The following is a 21,122-nucleotide window of genomic DNA, read 5'->3' as shown; positions in this document are numbered from 1 at the left end:
AATGTATTATTAGTTATGGCTTTTTTTGTCGATCGAACAAAGAGACGTTATTAAGTTTTATGTCAACTTATATTTTAGAGGTAACTCTATTCTTATAAAGGAATTCTGCTCATATTCCACATTACTTATAGCTGAATAACAGTGTCATAAATAGAATTAAAGTGTTATATTAGTACTTATCATATACCATAAATACTTTTTAATATTACTCAGCTATAACTTTCTTCTCAATAAATGAATGATTAATATAGTTTAAAGTGTACTATTAATCTATTTATTTATATTGTAATGAGTCAGTAATATTTCAAAGTTTAAAGCTGTATTCATTTCAATCTTTTTATACTACTAATGCTAAAAACATTACAAAAGTTCTAAACTCAACTAAATACTAAAATCCTAGTACTACTAATACTTATACTAAAATACTAAATTCAAATAAATACTAAAATACTAAATTATTTAAAATACTAAGATACAATTAATACTACAGCTACTAATAATACTAAAATACTAAATTCAAATAAATACTAACATGCTAAATTATGCAAAATACCAAAATACATCTAATGATAATACTAAAATACTAAATTCAAATAAATACTAAAATACTAAATTATGCAAAATACTAAAATACATCTCATACTACAGCTACTAATAATAATACTAAAATACCAAATTCAAAAAAAAACTAAAATGTGCTATAGTAATAGTGTAAGTATTATTTTTTGACTATATCTCAACTTTTTCAATAAATAAATAGTAATATACCCATTTTATTTCTTTATTTCTTCTAACTCAATTTGACTTCGTGAATACACACCTTTAATTATTGTCTCTATTCATTGCTATTTTTATCATATCTGAATCACTCTTTGCTCAATTATATTATTAGTAAACTTGTTAAATGACTTGTAGCTTATTTTTTATTTTCATTTCTCGACAATCCCACCTCTGCCTCTCTTCAATAATAAGCCATTTGTACAATAAACTTGTTTAAAAATAGCTTTATTAAGACTTATATTTATTTTAACACATTACTAACTATCTATCAATCATAACCATTGGCCGTTGGCAGTCCGTAGCTGCTCAAGTTCTTCTTGTCATAAACACTCTTTAAAAACGCTAAGACCTCCTTTCGATTCCAAGTTGGGTTGTGGCATTTCTCGCACAGCTCTTGACTGGGATATTGCAGTTTGGGGAACTTGGGATCTTCGGTAGAATCGCCAGCGATGCGTTCATTCACTTCGTTGTGCGCTTCCCACAACCAAAGTATTTGCTCATCTGCGTTTTTGACCTCGAAGAGTTTTCGTCTCTCGGCCATGCCCATGAAATGTTGCACACAATCGCCGCAGCCAAAGAAATGCTTTGCAAAGCCATGAATGGTAGCCAAGACGGCGCCAGGTGGCAAGTCCGTTGACTTAGCCGACTCCACGGTCAGATAGTGAAACAATGTCCACAGGGAGCAGGTGAAACCACGCAGAAAAGGACCCGATGCAATGCAGCCCACATAACGTTTCGACTTGAAGACTTTGGGCAGCTTGCGTTCATGATTCTCGACTTGCATCTGAAAGGCGACGCCGCTCAATTCGCCACTCGCATCGATGGAGTTAACAAAGTCGGAGAGACGATTAATCAGCTGTTTGCCACTGGCATTCAAGGGATTAAACAGTCGCAACACCTTCAGCAGCTGTTGCAAGGCCAGCATATTCTCGCCCCTAAACACTTGCACCTTGGGCAACTCGATGTGCAACAACTTGTCAATTGCCTGCTCCAGATCGGCGCGATAAACTTTCGGTTGTCCATGCAGCACAGTTGAGATGATTGCAGCTTGTTCGCCGTCCAGCGAAAACTTGGTCACATTTGGCGCTGGCGTTGTGACAAGTTGCGGCTCCGCCATGTGACCAACAGTCTGCAAATACTTGGTCACACTTGCCACATAGGCGTCCGTGGTATCCGCTACTGGCTGCAAGGCCAACGCATTGCCTCCACAGTCGATGAGAGCCAGCTTAGTGCTTGGCTCCAGACCAAAGTTGGTAAACAACAGCTGATCGTCGAGCTGACGCACGGCAACAATTGGCCAACGCAACAACTCCAATATCAAGTCTCGCCCAATTGTTGTGCCAACTGGCTGATAGACAAGCACAATATACGATATAGTATTGCAATAGTCGACCGATTTTTGCAGTGTCAACTGATTATCTGTGGCAGTGATGGGTTCAAAGTTGGGCAGCTCCGGCGTATACTTAATTTGCGCCATATACTCAGCGAGCTTGGTGTAAATTGCGGCGGGTTCATGCGGATCGACATCGAAGCCAATTTGCTGCTTGTTGCGCTGAAAATGCGGTGGAAAGAGGCGTAACGTTGGCGTCTGTCGTATGTTATAATCGCGACAGATCTGCACATTGCGCTCCTGGGCACAATCGACCACAGAGACGGTGAGCAGGCGACGCCAGTCGTAGAGACGCCATGCGATCTGCTTGAATGTGTGCGCATAGCGACGACAATCGCCGCAAAAATAGTTGATGAACTGCACAAAATTGCAAGTGCTGGAATTGTAGAGGTGCTCTTCCAGCGTATCGTTGTTTAATATTTGTACATTATCCTCGGGACTGTACAAGCTGGGTTCAATCACAGCAGCGGCTGAGGCAGCATCCGCTACACAAATATCAATACACAACACACACAGCAACAAGGCCAAAACGATGTGCAGCCTTAATGAGTGTATCATCCTCTTGCTTGATGCTTGCCGGTTTACTTTTTAACTGCAACTGATGAGCACCTCCGCGTTGCTTGGGTTATTAAAGCGCGTACGCTTTGCTTCGCTAGATTTATTATGCATAGAAGAGTGAGCTGAGACAGAGACAGAGACGAAGACGGAGAGAGTGCGAGAGAATCAGCTAGCGAGAGAGACACAAACACAAAAGGGGCTAACAAAAAGCAATCGCTGAATCTTTTGATCACTTAAATGGCAGTGCATTTATCATCACAATAATGAAATATCATCGATATCGACTATTATTATTATTAAGCATTATTGTTAAGCTGCCAGACAATAGCGACGCGACGTGAACAAGCTAAAATTTTCAAAGCTAGGCTGAGTTTCTTTCAAATTATTTATGAGTTTCGTGGAAGAAACCCGAATTTGATTTTACTACGCAGCATTTTTTGTTGAACTATTTTTTTTTTTGTGTTTATGCTTCTCAACGCCAAGATCAAGTGGAACTCATTGGGCTTCACATTCCAAAACGAAACCTTTCAATTGTCTTGCGCTCTATTTGTAGAGCAGAACTTGGAACCCAAAAACAAAACCACAATGAGCGATCAAAACACTTCTTCATTTTATGTTGTTTAGCACAAATCCAACAAGTTGTCGAGGCGGCAACAAGTGCTCTCAAAGTATGCTCAACTTTTGCGGCTATATCATTTACATGCCAGATTATGTGAGGAAATCTGCCAAAAAAGCAAACACGACCAAAAGTTGGCAAAAACTTTGCGGTGTGAAAACAGATTCTCTCGTTTAAGAACCAAGAGAAGGAGAGAGAGAGTGAGAGGAGGAGGAACTCAGCAACTGCAGCTTAAAACTTTTTGGCAACAGTTTATGGTTGCCATGAATGCTCTTTTCCTCTCCTTCCTCTCGTTGTCCCCCGTCTGCAACTTGATGCCTGCTAATTTAATTGCGACAACGAGATGAGGTTTCATTTCAGCAACAGCAACAGCATCAGCTGCAGGCTGTTGTTGTGCACGTTGCTGTTGCTGTTGCTGTTGTTGTTGTTGCTGCTGCTGTTGCTTGTCCCAGCATATTTTATGGCAAATTAAGTGTGAGCAAAGGCGTTGCAGTGGAAATTGTTGAGCGATTTATGCGGCTTGTTGGCGCTCAAGTTAGAAGTGTATTCATGAACAATGGCCTGTGCACGACACTGCGTATACGTAATAAATGAAATGTGCGCTTTTCACTTAAAATATTTGCCGCCTAATCCTCATTTCATTGTTCTTTCAGCTGCGTTTCATTAGTGCAATGAGTTTTCGAAACAAAATGCTTTTTTAATGCCACAATAATTGTCGCACTAACTTGCAAATCAGTGCAAAAAAAAAGGACGCAAGACAATGGCAGGGCAAACATCATTGGTAGAGAGTAAGAGTCTGAGTATGATGCTCATGCTGATGATGATAATAAACAAGGCCGCTCACTGACATGAACAATGTAGCAAATCGGTTTGCAAATCAGCCAACAAGCGACAGAAACGGGCATACACACACTCACACACACACACACGTTTGTACCAGTAAAAATTGCGTAAAATACAAATATTCTACAGCTGGATTTGTTTTTTCTCTTTCTTTTTTTTGCCAGGATGCACTGCGTGCGGAAACTGAAGCTGGGATAAGCATAAAGGCTCGGCAACATAGAGAGAGAGAGAGAGGAGAGAGGCGGGTGGATGTTCTGTGGCAGTCCATCAAAACGATTTGAATGCGTCGTTGACGTTGATGAGTTTGAGTGAAAAGCGGATCGTCGAGCAGCGAGCAGAGGCAAAGGCACCGAGTCCAGTAACAACAAGCAGCGACAACAATCCAAAGCCCAAGCCCAAGCCCAAGTTCGTCAATCAAAAGCCAAACCAAAATCTCCTCATGCGTGGCACACACACAGAGAAAAAGAGAAAGAGAGAGAGAGAGCCAAAGGATGATGATGATGAGGATGCTGCCAGCGAGGATGATGCGTTCCAATGCGTTTGTGTTTGTTTTGTTTTAATTTTCTCGATTTTTTTTTCCTTTTTTTGTAGCGCTCTGCCTCCGCTTTCCGCTGTTTTTTTTTTCGTTATTTGAAAAACTCTTCAGTTTTGAATTGTTGCCATGTTTTTATTGTTTGTTGAGTTTGGTTTAGTTTGTGCGTGGCAGCGGGACGCATCTCTAAGCAGAGCAACGCAGTCAGGCAGTCAGGACTTGTCAGTATATCAGCCATATCCGTATCCGACAAACACACACACACACACACACACAGTGTTTACATGGGCTTTGGGAATGGGAACGCATTTGACATTTCATCATCAGGCTGCGGCGACTGTCTGAATTTGTTGCTGCTGCTGCTGCTGCTGAGGATTTGATTTGATGTGCGTCCGTCAAAAGGGAGTTGTGCAGCAGCCGCAGTAGCGGCAACAATGCGCTGAAAATTGCATTGTTAGCAAAACACTACAATATGGCCAAAGTGTGCACACACACTCACATACTCAAATGACAGACTCACGCATGCACTTGACAAGTCAACCAAACAACGAACCAACCAAACAACGAAGCAACAAACAGTCAGTCAGAGTTAGGCCATCCCCATTGCATTTGGCCCAGCAGCATTTACTTCCGCTTTTAATTAAAAATAAAAAATAAAATACCAAACCAAACCAAACCAAACAATAACCTGACTGCAGCTAGCGAAAAATGCGAACGAACGAACGAACGAAGAGATTCACAATTATTTGCGCATAAAATACAACAAAAAAAAAACATACATATATGGGGCTAAAAAAAAATAGGGAAAATTGAAAACCACACAAATACATTTACTACAACAAGCTGCAGCCTGCAAGCAAGGGTCGTCCTGCCATCCTCCTCCTTCTCCTCCTCCTCCATTCATATGCGTATCCTGGCAGCTACGCACTTTGCATTTGCATTTGCTAACTGGACCTTCTAAGTGGGTGGAGGAGGCGGAAAGGGGAAATGGGGGAAAGGGGACCAGGCTGGCAGCTCTTAATTTTCTGGACGGCAAAAGCAGCAAACTAATGGAAATTACGCAATTTGAAAAATGAAAAAATGTACGCAACAAAAATGTTGATGAATGTGCAGCAAGGTAAAAGCATAAGGACTAGTTGACTTGTGGCATGAGCTGCAATGTCATTAGTTGCATTCATATTAATCTTTGTGTTAGGATTAATAATAAAATCCATCATTAATTTAACAAAAATGCAAACACTAGAAATTAATTTATTTCAATTAAAATATACTTTATTATCTGGCATTATTTTAACATTAATACCAACATTAGAAAATATTTTACTTTGACAAAAAAAAAACATTACTTGAGATAAGGAGTTTATCTTATATTTTCCCATTAATTTAACATTACTACAATCATTAGAAAATACAATCTTATCATCATATTATGATCATCATTTCATGTTAAATATTCAACTTTTATTTGAGCATGAATTTAAAGTTTATGTCATTACAAAATACATTATTTTTACAAAAAACAAACAGATTTGTAATCATTATTTTAGGCTTTATTTTAGACTTGACTTACTTACTTAATTTCATAATTAGCAGCACATTTTGACTAAAAATACTCTATTTTTGAGAATTATTTTCAAATTTATACCACTATTAACAATACATTATTTCATTTACTTACTTGAGAATTATTTTAATATTAATATTAACATTCGAAAAAATGCGTTTCATACATTCAACTTTTTGTATAGCATTGCTAATCATTTAAATTGACATTCAATAATGCATTATTTCAACAACAACAAAAATAATAAATATTTGGGCATTAATGCTAATATTAGAAATTTCAATACTTCATAAAAAAGTAATCTTTCGACATAAATTTCACATAAAACTTAATATTTTAAAATACTTTATTATAGACCTAGCAGTCAACTTATTTTTGAGCATTAATTAACATATACATTGGCATTCAAATATGCATTAATACTAACATTAGAAATTATTTTAAAAAAAAATTATCTTTTGGCATACATTTTATATACAACCTAATATTTTAAAATACTTAATTACAGACCTGGCAGTAGCATTAATTTCCAAAATGAATTTGGATTTAATACAAGCATTAGTCTTTTCATTGTCAGCTTCATTAGTTCCCACATTAATCTCCTCTCTTAATTACAAAGTAAATCCAATTTATGTGCCACAAATAACATCTCTTAACTGATATAGCCAGTTGTCTCAACCTTTGAGCCTTGGGTGGCAAAATAAACTCAAACAGCACTCTCTTGCAGCCATTATCCTTTGCTGCACAACTCTTCCCCCTCCTCCTCTAGGGAGGGTCGCAAATAAGTGTGTACTATATAGATGCTGACAGTCAAATCAAATTAGACTGACAATTTTGCTGGCATTTTATTTGCACTCTGCTCTGTATTTTTTTTTTTTTGCTATTTACATTTCAGTTTGTTTTGTTGTTGCTGTTGTGTGTGTGTGGTAAACCACAATTTACGTAAAGACCACAAACGTGGAGACTAATTTAAATAAGCTTAAACATTAGCTAATGTTTTGATTAATTAGAGATACAGGCAACAAAAAAATACAAAAAAGTACAGAAGTTAGGGACAAAATGTTGTTGCATTATCAATGCGAGTTTCCCAGAGTTAAAAATGCGTTAATAATAAGATCGAGGAACAACTGTTGTAGGAATGGCGCAATGGATGCCTCATTAAAATGCACTTAATTAAAATGCAATGGTAAAATCAACAGCAATTGCAATTGTAACTTGGCAGCGTCTTCTTGTCCACTGAGAGCGCAGCGAATCATTTAAGACTCAAATCCAGTTTGGGTTTCGATAGAAAAACGACAACAACAACAACAACAGCAGCAAGAGGAATACGAACAACAACGAAAAATTACAAGACAAGCCAAACGAACAACAAGCAAAACGAACAACAAGCAACACCAAGAATGAAGAGTGTTGCAGCTGATGAATATGGAACTTGGCTTTGACTTTGTAACTATTTCAATGCGTCTGTCGTCTGTCGTCTTCATCTGCTGCAACTCCTCCCTCCTCCCTCTCCCACTTGTGCTCGCGTGCAGCACAGAAATTGCTGCACGAATCTTTTTGCAACAGAGGCTGCAAGCGGCCTGTTGCATTGGCCAGCAAAAAATGTCATAAATAAATTGCTTAGCAACATTTGCTGACGCGCCAAATAAAATCCCATAAATGATCGAATGCGATTTTTAGTCTATGCAGCAGCAGAAACAGAAGCAGAAGTAGAGGCTGAGGCAACGGAAGAGCGGGAAGCCAATAGCTGAGACAGTGACAGCGACAGTGCGACGCGACGCGACGGTGGCGGCGACATAAACCAAAGTGGAAAACAGAGAAAACTTAAGATTGAAACAGAGAAGATTGTATGCTCTTTAAGATCTAAGTAATTAAAAATACTTTGATTGGAAAACGATTAAATGTAATTAATAAGACTTCTTATTCTAGCTTCTTTTATTTACAATCTGTCTGTTTCAACAATAAGTAAATTGTATAATTAATATTAAGTTAAGTTAACTTGAATGTATTTCTGCATCGCATTTTAAAATATGCGTTAGTTTTTTAACCGATGTTTAAATGAAACGAAGCTTGGAGAACTTAAAATTTACCTCACTGAATCCATTAAAGAATCACTAATTATTAATTATATTATTTATTTATTAGACAATAATATTTGTACAAAAAAGAACTAAATCGAAGCTAACATTAATGGTCTTCGTTTAATACTTAGACATCGTATAATAATTTTATTATTATTTCAAACAATTCCTTATTGCAATAAGATGAGCCAGAGAGACGAAGGTCTCCGGGATAAAAATGTATTATAATACATAATATAAAATAATATAATATTATAATGTAAATTCTTTAAAGCATTAATAATATTAAAGTAAAATAAAAGTTATTCTTTGAAGCATTAATAAATCAACAAACCAAAGACCTCATTTCAATTAATTTGGAATATTACATTCAGTTAGTATTTTAAATGCATTAGTATCTATAACTCTTTTAAATAAATAAACACCAAAAACATTCAAGATATTTCCAGCCTCAATTCCAATTTCTAAGTCAATTTTGCAATCCCAATTAGTTTTATTGACTGAACCTTCAACTCTACAAAACGAAATCCAATTCAATCCAATCATTCATCCTTGGCAGTCTGTCACTTATTTAAAGCGAAGAAGTCTTCGGCGAAAATATTTGTAATGGCATTTCATGCGATAAACTTGGCTGATAATAGAGTATAAGTGGGCGTGCTACAGCCCCTTAAATGCATCAGCAGAAGCAACAGCAAAACGCTGCGATTTTCATCCTCCTCCTCTTCTTCCTTGTTCCCTAGAACTAGTTGATGCTACTTTTTTAAGAATTTCAAATGTTTTTCCTGGTAAATTAACTAAAAATGCTGAAAACGCTGCGCAGTGGCAGCGACGCCGTTTTTGTGTGAATGTGGACGAGAAAAGAGCAACAACAAGAACAACAACAACAACACACAGCAGAAAGATTGTGGACAACTGGCGTTGATCTCGTCTGGAGATGGACGAAAAAAAAGAGATGAAGAAGCAGCCAAATGCTCAAACGAAAGCAGCAAGCAATTTCCTATTTTACCAAAGTGGTTGGCCAACCGACGTTGACTTCGTCATTAATGTGGCTTTTAAATGCGTTTTTCATGGAGAAGACATTGCTGGAGGCAATGTGACTCGAGTTGGAGTTGCAAGCTTGAAGCTCGAAGCTGAAGCTGGGACAGACGACGACGCCAAGTGTGCGCCTTAATTATGTGCGAGTCTTGAGAGTATTGGCTGATTTTGTAATTAGGTTTTCATTAGAACTTACGCACAACTATGGACATTGTCTGCTTTTCTTATTCGCTTTGTTTTTTGTTTGTAGCGTGTTTGTCATTGGCGCATTCCTTGCAACGCGCTGTGGCAAGTTCATGTGCGTAGTGTGTGTTATGTGTTGTGTGGGTCATGTGCCCCAAAAAGATGTTTGCCTGATGCTGATTGAGTTATAGATACATGTGTAAACAAACAGTAGCCAAGTGGCAACAACAACTACAAAAAAAACGAAGCAGAAAAAACAACTGCTGCACGTTGCAGCCGCAAGGTAAACGACTAAGGCTAAACACTAACAACACATAACACGAGCCACACGAGCCACAGACTCAGTCTCAGTCTGAGACTCACAGACCCACAATCAAAGTGAAAGATACGACTAAAGAGGCAGCAACGTTTGCGTTTGTCTTAGGCACGAGGATCAGCCAAGGCAGCCAGCCAAGGCAGCCAGCAAGAGAAGTGACTGAGTGAGTGAGTGAGGCAGGGAAGTCTGTCAGGGAGGCAACCAAAGAGGCAAGTCTCGAGTCCCATGTGCGCGGCACTTTCTTTGCCTCTTTGGCTTTAGCTCTTTTGCCGCGGATTATGCTCTGTGTGTGTGTGTGTGTGTGTGTGTGTGTGTGTGTGTGTGTCTTGGCAATGACTGTGTGTGCCTGTGCCTCACTCACGTCTCACCAGCCAGCCAGCCAGCCAGCATTTTGATTTATCCACGCGCCTGCCGGCGCTGCCTTCTTCTGCTTCTGCTTCTGCTGCTGCTGCTCGTGATTAGCGTGGCGTTGCAGAAGGTGTGTCCCAAACTGGCAACTTGGCAACTGAAGTAGCCAAATGCGCGAGCAGCTACCGAGCAGCCACTACACCACACAATGGACCTGGCCAATGAGGAAAAGAGAGAGAGAGAGGGGACAGAGCTTGGGGAGCTCGGCATGAATGAACGAACGTTGCAACGAGCTGCAACGATTACATCAATGAAATTGAATGGAATGTGTGCCAGCATCAAATGCACTTTCAATGGACCAAGCTAGCGGCTAATTAGCCTAGACCACACACCAATCTACACACACTCAAACACACACACACTCAGCTGCACACACTCATTTAGCGCACAGATTTGGGCCCTTGGCTAAAAACTTGTAACATGATGAACACAACAACAACAACAGCAACAAAAACAACGAAAAGCAAAAATACTTTACAATAGCCTTGAAGGCGGCCAATGCACCAAAGCGACGATTAATGCCCTTCGAAAGCCAACTAATGGGTATATTGGTTAATAAAAAGGATTCTAGAAGAGAATCATGAGTGAATAATGGATTTGAACTAGTTAAAGTGAAAACTTTAATAAGAAATTTAAAAGAAGATTCATACAGATCAAATATGAAACTAGTTAAAGTGGAAACAATAATACGAAAATTAAAAGAGGATTGTAACTAGAAAAAAATAGAAACATAAATTTGATTTTACATTTAAAAATAAAGACTATTAAAATGATAATAGTTTAGAGCCAGAAAGAAATGAGAATAAAAATTTGATTTAACATTTAAAAGTAGAGACTTTTAACACAACATTAGTGCAGCTAGTTAAATTTGGTAATTTGATAAAAAATAATAATTACAATTAAAATTTTCGATTATTAATTTAATATAAAAAGACGTGCCTTAAAATTGCGTTTTTTTTAAGGAATGAAAGGAAACTTAGCACAAAAAATTATTGAAATCTTTTGTAAGTATAAACGCAACATTAAAAGTTTTGAAATACATGAGAACTTTCATCCTTAAAAGAAAAAATTTCCACATGATAATATAATTTAATATTTATTTAGTATTATTTAGTATCATTTATTTATTCTGAATTTGTCTAGTACCACTTAGTATTTTTAGTATTATTTAGAATTATGTAGTATTGTTTAATATTATCTATTATTGTTTAGTATTATTTAGTATATTATATCATTTATTTACATAAATTATAAATCTAATCAGAGATTTCAAACGCATTTTAGTTTTTTTTTGGTTACAGGAAGCATAAAATAAATATCAAACTTCATATACATTTAAATTTCCGTTTAAAGACAACATTTAAGCACCTAAATCAATTCAGAATTATGCTGATAATAAGAATCCTAAAAGAAGAGACAAAAGACAACCCAAAAAAGGAAATCACTGCTGTTGCTTCTTGCCTTAAGTAATACAATTAAAAGTAAAGGCTGCCAATCAGGCTGTTGGAGTAGTAATTATAAGCCAGGAAGATTCATCTGCGAAGTTGAGTTGAGAGCAGAATCTTAAATGCTATGTTTACTGGGGTTCTTCTCTAGTTATCGCAGGTGCTTATACAGGTTTCTTCTAACTAGCGTATGATCAGATAATTGAAAAGACAAAAAAAGGCAGCACCCGATGCCAGAAGAACTACGACGATAAGAATCATGCATGCTAATTGTGCACAAGGTATTACCAGCTGATAGCAGGTTGGTTAGAAAAGATATTGGAATATGAATTTGATTAGATCATTGAATTGAGAGGGGAATAAGCAGGGGACAGAAAAACATAATTGGCGATTCATATAATTTAGAGTTGTGACAGATTTTCATAATATTATTTGGATTAACTTTCTTAAATATATACATATTTCCAATAGGTTTCTTAAATGTAGATTACCAATCATAGAAAACTATTGAAAATGTATATTTAAGGAAGATAATCCAAATAATATTATGAACATTATATTAATCAGCAATTCTGTTTAATTAGGAAAAAAAACTATTCATTGATTAATCTTAAAAAGAGCTATCACAATTTTAAATAATAGGATTTTGATTAACCATTTCACTATATATTTTCTTTTAATAATTTTCTTTAATTATTAATCTAATATATATTCTTCTTATATAACAAATTTTAACACTTAAAACAACTTCCAGGGTATTAAGCTAGCTGCTGTCAGTCATTATTTGCCTGCATATTTTTGTGATTTTCGAATGTTCTATAAAATGCAAAAATTATGAAAATTTCTTAAGTGTGCGTTGTCAGTCTTCCTGCGCTTCTCTCTCGCTCTAGCTCTTTGCGTTCCGTCTCTTTCTTTCGATTGGGCGCTGTTGCATTTTTTCTTAACTGGTTTTTATTATGTATTTAGCTATTTTTGGCTTATTTCGTTTTGATTCCTGTTCTGTGGGACGCGTCAATGAACCTTGTCACAGCTAAATAGCAAAGCGACAACCAGCGATGACGATAAAGTTGTTGCCGTTGAAGTCGTTGTTGTTGTTGTTGTTGTTAAGTTAAAGTCGGCACATGTCTATGAATTCTAATTGTCGAATGGACAAATATGTAAATTTTGCATTTTGTCTAACACTCAAAACGGCGGCAAAGCAACAACAACAAACGCATAAAAGCCTATCAATTCAGCTGGACATTTCCTGAGTGTCAATCAGTCGTCGTCGTGTAAAGTTATTGCGAAAAATATTTGGAAGACGCAAACGCAGTCAAGAAGTTCAATGTCTTGGGCAACCAGCAAATCTGACAGCAATCATAGACACAGACCTCTAGGGGTAATGATCATAACGATCACGATGATGATGAAGCCTTGCTGCAACATGTTTTGAGCTGCCGCCGCTTCTTCAGCTTCGGGGGCAATCAAAAAATGTGTGGCAAAATCAGCGCTGAAATACTCTTTTAATGAACCTCTTCCTTTTGCTTGGCAATTTGGCGACGACGACGACGACGACGACGACACAAAATCAAAGTCATTGCATCGCAGCATCTGCAATGAAATGCATTTTATAATTGCACACGCACTTTTTTGCACTTTGACAAAATTAGAAGCAGCAAAACAGTAGTTTCAGTTGTTTGTAGCACAAAAAAAAAGACTCGCAACTGGCCTGAACATTAATGCTCAAATCGCTTCATGTTGCCATGTCAGCGTGCTGAAGTTGCTGCTGCTGTTGCTGCTGCTGCAGCTTGGCCAAGTTAATGACATTGGCTAGCTAACTTTGCTTGGCTGACAGCGCAACAACAACACAAAAAAAAAGCCGGCGACAACTTTGGCCAAAGCAAGCCAGCCAGCCAGCAAGCCGTTGATGAACACAAAAAACTAGACATTTTGATTTTAGAAAAATATATAGAAAACCACTTTTTTATCCGTTTTCGTTTTGCCGAGTTCGAGTTCGAGTCCGAGTTGGCTTCGACTTGTGGCATGGCCATCAATGTCTAAGCGGGCAGCTGCTGCATGAAGTTCTTGCAGCTCTTGACCACAGAGTTGCCCAGTTGCCTGTTGCATGCTGCTCTCTACCTGGCCAATTGGCAAATGGCAACATATTTTAAAAGTTGGCTAAAATATGTGCAGCAAGCTTCTTCCTTTGCCAACGTTTTTTTTTCTGTAGCAGTTCGCTTCTCGGTTTTTTGTTCTACTTGCTATCGCTTTGAATTGTTTAAAAGTCAGCCAAAATTTATGGAAGTCAAGCGAAGGCCATATTTGGTTTTTCAGATGTAAAACCCCAAGTTAAAAAGAACTTTGAAGTCGTAGTGACAAACGAGTCTAGCACTCTGGCCTAATGACGTCCGTCAGACTTGAGAGGAACATAAACTAAAAAGTCAAATGATGTAGCAATAAATTCCCAAGTGTATCTCTATTCTAAACACCTAAAATATGAGCTCAAATAAATCCAAATTTTATTTACTGAAATATATTATATTCTCAAAAAAATCTTGAAACTAAAAATCCCAGATTCACTCTATTTTGTATTTCTTTAAAAAATGTGTAACCTATTCATTTACAATTTTATTTATGCTCAAATATCTAAAAATGTTTTTCTATAGCATAAAGTTCAAGCTTTAAATTCAAAATAAATGAGAAGTGAGTACAATTAACTCTATCTGTTAGATTATATTTATTGAAGAATTATAAAAAACAAATTTCATAGATGAACTCTATATTTTATTTATTGAGTAGTCTGAAGGCTAAATCTTTTCGTTATTACAATAAAAATAAATCAACAAATGTACTTATTGAAGTATAGTATTAAACAATTATTGAATACAAAATTTATACGTTTATTTCGATACTTTAAACTTCTTACTGAAAAGTCGGTACAATAAACTCTCTACATTATTTATTAATGCTAAGTAAATCATCAAATTTAAATATAAAATTCACAGATTAACTGATAACTTTGTTTATTGATTAATTATGAAAGCCTAAAACAATCTTTAATACAAAACTCATAGATTTAATCATTGAAGTCTAAGTGTCAAAAAAATTCACTTATACAAAATTCACAAATTAAATCTATATTTAATTTATTGAAAAAATCTATAAATTAAAGAAAACCTTAAATACAAAATTCATAGCTTACTCCATACTTTATTTAACCCTCAACAAAAGTTGAATACAAAATTCACAAATTTATTTATGAGTAAACTTTACACCTACAATAAGTGTTTCCATTTTCCCCATCAAATTTAATCGAGTGCACAAATAAAATATTTACTTATGCATACAACTGTTTTTTGAAGCACTTATTCAGCTGGCTATTTATTGATAGATTTATTTGGGGTGTTCACATGCAAAATCATGTTGCATGGCAAGTGCTTTCATTTGCATGCCATGCAACACAAAGCAGCTCGCCCGTTTGGCTATGAATATTCTGAATTGGCTAAATGATATCTGGTCAAAACACAAAACGTGGGCCACAAAAACCAATGGCCATCTAATTAAAAATGCAATTGGATTTCGTTTGCAAAAAAAAAGCACAAAAAAAGAACAAAACAAATACAGCAACAAAAAAAAAAGGCGAGCACATAGAGAGTAACAAAAGAAGTTGAAAACTTGTACTCGAAATGCAACGTTAATTAAATATAATTTGCAATATGCTGGCGGTCATAATTTTCCGACAAACAGTCAGACGACGATGAGGGAGAGGAGAAGGGAGGTAGGGGAGTAAAGGTAGAAGGCGTGCCGCCTGCGGGGGCCATGAGAATGTTGTCGACGAAACAACAAAAGAGCATGTTTCGAGGCAATAATAGACGATGTACTAAAATGTCATTTCATTCCATGGTCCCAGGGAATCGTCAACGAATACGAGAGACATTTTCTACTCATTTCCAGTTTTTTTCTATTTTTTTTTGTTCATTTGTAAATTATCATAAATTTGTCGTTGCTCCGTTTTAGATGTTGAACTAGCCTGCTTTAGCTTATCCTTTATTTTTCTTTTTGTTGTAGTGTTTAACGTTTGTTTTTTTTCAGTTTGTTTTGCATTTGTCAAATATGCAAGAGAGCTAAAACACGACGACTAAACTAAAATGGCCCAACACGAAAACAGCTCAAATTTATAGCCAGTGGCCAAAACAAATAATTTGAAAATTCGTCACACGCCACAAGTTAAATGGCCCATGGCAATATTTAATAGAAGCAACACCGAAAACCAAACACACTAAAGGGGATTAATAATAATATAGTTTAAGCAACTGTTGTGCTATCTGAATACTCAAAAATGCAGTGAATAATATTCCTAATTTATTAGGAATCTGACAATTAAATTGAGAGTAATTGTTATACAATTTGATGACCCAACAATTCAGCTAAAAATATTACTTTTTAATAAAAAAAACTTTCTTATTTAGTTGCCTCTAAATTCTGCGCGATTTTTGGTTAAATCTTGATCTCTTTTAATTCACGTGCACACAACATTCATTAACAATCTTACAGCATAAATATCTTTTCAACTTATAGTATAAATATTGTCTCAACTTTTAGAATTAAAACTTTCTCAACTTATGGTATTTATATCTTAGCTAATAGTATTAATAGCTTCTCAACTTATAGTATTGAAACCTTCTCAATTTATGCTATTAATATCTTCTCAACTTATAGTATTAATATCTTATCAACTTATAGTATAAATATGTTCTTAACTTCTAGTTTTAAAACCTTCTCAACTTATAATACAAATATCTTTTCAACTTATAGTACTACAATCTTATCAACTTATAGTATAACAATTTTCTCAACTTATAGTTTTAAAAACTTTTTAACTTGTGGTATCTTCTCAATTCTTAGTATTAATATCTTCTCAACTTATAGTATTGAAACCTTCTCAACTTATAGTATAAGTATTTTCCCAACTTTTAGTATTAAATCCTACTCAACTTACAGTATTAATATCTTATTAACTTCTAGTATTAAAATCTTTTCTTCTTATGGTATTAATATCTTCTCAACTTATAGCAATAATATCTTCTCTTCCACAGTTCCCTCGCTACTTTTTGTGCTATTATCCTCAATTAAATCTTCAAACAATTCACGTTAAACTCTAGCTATAAATACAACTGCAAAGCTGATGCCATAGAGCACTCAGTTAGCCGCTTTTCGAGGTCGACAATTCACCTTTGCTGCTGCTGCTGTCCCTGCTTAATTATCAATGCAAGGCCTTCGCCTCTATGTTTTTTGTTTTCTTTTTTCATTATTTGTTTGTTTAATTTTCGTTTGGGACAAAGTGAAAATGCAAAAACCAAAAGAAGAAAAGAGAGTCCCCAGACATGGCTTTGTCGTGCGCATGGGAAATGAATTTCCACTCAACGTTTTTGGGCGACAGGAAATGGCCAAAGGCAAAGCTAAAAAAAAAAAAGCGCTAACAGCAGAACAAAAAAAAAAGAAATGAAATAATAAATGCTAAAACTACAGTAAATGCAATTTAAAACTGCAGACACGAAAATGGATCACAATTGCAAATACAATTATAATTCGAAATAATAATAAATGCATTCTTTATGGCCACTAAAAACACAGCCACACACGCATGCCAACCATTAACATAAAACAAAACGCCCAGTGAAAAGTGCGTAACTTAAAAGCCAAGTACATACTCATTCCTAAACCAAAATTGTACATAAAGATATAGATGTATATATATACCTGCATAGGTATGTGCAAAGGGTAAAATTATATGCCAATTTCGAGGCCTTCTTTTTTGCAATGCGTTTAGTAGTAGAAAACTGTGAGTGTGCCTGTGTGTGTGTGTGTGTGTGTGTGGGGCTGTGTCTTCCTGTCTTTTGCAGCACCCCTCAAAAAGTCGCCGCCTTTTCATAGAGAGAGAGAGAGAGAGAGAGAAAAAAAGTTTTGCGGCAGGCATTGGCCCTTCGGCTTCGGCTGATGCGTAGTGGTCGCCTCGCTTTTTTTTCTGGTAAGGGGCAGATCAATATCCTTTTATGCGTATGCACATTCAGCCTGCAGACGTTGTTTAGAAAAATTGCACACACACACACAGAGAGAGGGAGGAGAAGAGTAAAAAGGCCAAACAGGCATACGAATAAGTGCAACTACATGAGTGTGGGAGTCCACTGCGTATACGCAATATTTGCCATCAATTGCAGCTGTTGAGCAAATGGCAGGCAAATTGGCTAGCTACACTAGAGAGGAGGTTGGGCGGGGGGATAGAAATAGCCTGGAAATTAGTAACAAAATGGATGTGCACTTCAATAGCCAAGCAAAAGAGATATTTATTTTAGTAAATATCCATCGAGAACGCATCGCTTCGTTTCGTTTCGCTTCGCAAATGCGCATTTTTCAAGCACTTTACGCTTCAGTTTTAACTGAAGTTTTATTTGATTTAGTTGGTCCCCGCCCCACCTCTTTGCTTGTTTGGCTTCATTGGTCAGTTTTGCATTTATTTGAGCGTAAATTTATGATTAGGCCTTTGAAGTGCTGACCGTTAGGCCATTAATGAGCTGGCTTAGATGGGCCAACAAGTGCTGGCATTGCACTAGTTTGATATATAATTAATAAAATGTAAAATGGAAGCAAATAAAAATGAAATAATATAGAAAAATATAAATATATTAAAAAACAAACATTTTCAATTCACTCAGAAAATGTGATAAAAGATATAAAATACAGCAAAATAGAATGATTTTTATGGCAAAATAATAGACTCAAATCAATATAAAGTCAAATACAAATTGATTTAACATTTTTAAAAATAAAGTAAACAGAAAATCAAAAGAAAATCCGCTTACAAGAAAATGAACTGATTTCCCAAAGTATTTTTGAATAATGTGCAGAACGACAAATATAAAAGAAATACTTTTGAAAGTCTACAAAAGAAATTTTTTCCAAAAATAAATGCTCAATTCAATTTAATATAAGGCTGAATATAATGAAATGAAATTCTTGTATACAAAATTGAATTATCAAAAAAATCAATCAAATAAGAAATCTCGTTTAAAAAGAAATTCTAATTAAATAAAAGAGGAGGGTAAATAAAAAGCAAGATAAATTTCAATGGACATTTTATGGACTCAAATTAAAAAGAGATTAAAATTCGAAAATTATTCAAAAATACAATAAACAAAATATTCCACTTAAACCCAATTTAAAATAGCAAAAATCAATTTAAAATTTCCACAAAATTCAGCAAAATTTACACATTAAAGACATTTAAACGATTTTTTAAGCATCAATACACGATTAATTAAAGATATTGTTTTGTAAGCTATGCAAATTAAAATCCACTAAAAAAAGCAAATATCGACAAATCATAGAATGCCCAATTCAACGACAATTCATTGCCATCTACAATGGCCTCTAACTTAACTGTCTCTTTTGCAAATAGACGCAGATCATATTACCAACTTGTTTGAGCCATGAATTCAGCTGTCTAATTAGCACTGCAACTCGAATGCCAACTCCTAATTGGATGATGCATCTGCGCATGAATGTTAGTTTTTAGTACAATTCGTAGTTTGTTGTTTTTTTTGTGTGTTGTATTCGTCTGTTCGCATATGCGGGATTCATTCTTATACTCCAAGTTGGAATCGGAGTCAGAGTCGGAGTCAGAGTCAGAGTCAAAGTCTCATGCTCACATTTTGCGACCTACAACAACAGAAAGCTTGTTAACAATGAAAACAACTTGGCAAATGCTCTATGGCTTCCTGTGGCAGGCTGTCAGCCAGGCAACCAGTCCCAGCAACTGCAACTGCAACAGCAACAACAACGAGAACAGCAACAACAACAACAATAGCTTTGACGCAATGTCAAACACCTGCTGCCAATGTTGACGCCAAACACGAAAAAAGGCGCACAGCAACGAAGCAAAAAACCAAAGAGTAGGAGAGTAACAGCAGCAGCTACAACAACAACAACAATAGCAGCAACAACAACAACAACAACAAAGGCAACATACATTGTCCGCCTGTGCGTCCGTTGCGTTTGTTCTTCGGCTGGTTAGGCAACAAATTCTGCGCAAAAAGTGCAATGAACCCTTTTGAAACGCTCAAGGGAGCAATGCAAGCAAGGAGCAGGAGACACTACAAACACACACACACTCTCTCACACACACGTGCTTAGTTGTGTGTGTGTGTGTGTGTGTGTGGTGTGGGAGAATGCTACTGCAAAACAATTCCTATGTGATAAAAGACCCACAAAAGATATCAAATGCCCAAAATGCCAGCAAAGAATGCACAAAAAATGCAGAGAAAAATGTGAGTGCAAGACCATGAAATACCCTGTAATGAATTGAAGCTTAAGTGATAGATTAAGAGCTTGTTTGTACGGATCCTACACTTAATAAATAGAAAAAATTATATAAATTAAGTTGCGTTTATAATAGTTGTTTGAAATGTTAAACGCGTAAGTTGTAAGCACTGCTATTTCAAAGTTCACAGCTGTATATAAATGTTAACATTTATGTGTTTAGATTAAGCTTTTAATTCCTCATAGCAGACCCCTAAGGGGTTAGGTTAAAATTAATATTTTTTGACTTTGAGATTAAAGTAAGCTTTTTTCATTTCTTGTACAACTCCTTCACTTAATAAATATAATATTAAAAAAAAAAGGTTAAACTTGCCTTGATTATAATACAATATTATTTAAAATACAAGTTAACAATAAAATGATGTATTTATTTTTTCAAAAATGTTCTAAATTTTCTAAGATTTTTGGTATTTCTTTTCTTATATTATATTCTTTCTTAGTTTTAGTTAAAGAAGTATTCTGATATCTATATCTGAGTACTTGAAGCTAACTATAAATTAAACATTATAACTATGTATAACAAAACATAGGTGATTTTCAGTTAATTAAATAAGCTTTGCATTTCTATAAAAATGTAAGAAAGAAAAGAATATAGAAAATAAAAATGAAAAAAATGCGGAACATCCTTGAAAATAATTGAAAGACACCTTTAAGCATTTTTTTATAGTTTTTTGTATTAAACAAATTTTCTGATAGCTTAATATCATCTTAGTCTAGTCTTTCTATAAATAAATTTAAATAAATTAATTTTACAATAAAATGAAATTTTTATGGGTCAAAAAAAAATAATATAAAGAGCTTCAATATAATGAATCCAAATAGTTAGTTTTTTTCTTTGTTTTAACTGACTTGCTAACTGCTTATTTGAAGTATTTACAGTGCCCAAATTCTAAAAACTAAGAATCTGACAATTATTTTATATAATTGAACAAAGAATTTCATATGAATAGAAGAAGTATAAAAGTCTATTACTATCTTCATAATTTTAGAGAGCACAAACCTAAACTGCCTTCACT

At 35.5% G+C, this 21,122-nt stretch overlaps 1 protein-coding gene across 1 annotated transcript; it reads right to left on the bottom strand.

Moving 5' to 3' along the window:
- Window positions 1–1,004: 1,004 nt before the first annotated feature.
- LOC132787036 (sulfhydryl oxidase 1) lies at window positions 1,005–2,780 on the bottom strand. Its single transcript, XM_060793891.1, has one exon. The coding sequence runs from the start codon at window positions 2,726–2,728 to the stop codon at window positions 1,049–1,051; it is 1,680 nt and encodes a 559-aa protein (XP_060649874.1). The 5' UTR covers window positions 2,729–2,780; the 3' UTR covers window positions 1,005–1,048.
- Window positions 2,781–21,122: the final 18,342 nt, after the last annotated feature.

The sequence above is a fragment of the Drosophila nasuta genome, chromosome 2R, assembly GCF_023558535.2.
Source record: "Drosophila nasuta strain 15112-1781.00 chromosome 2R, ASM2355853v1, whole genome shotgun sequence".
In the NCBI taxonomy this organism is placed as follows: Eukaryota; Metazoa; Arthropoda; class Insecta; order Diptera; family Drosophilidae; genus Drosophila; species Drosophila nasuta.
The sequence above is the reverse complement of the archived record's forward strand: the minus strand, read 5'-3'. Positions and strand labels throughout refer to the sequence as shown.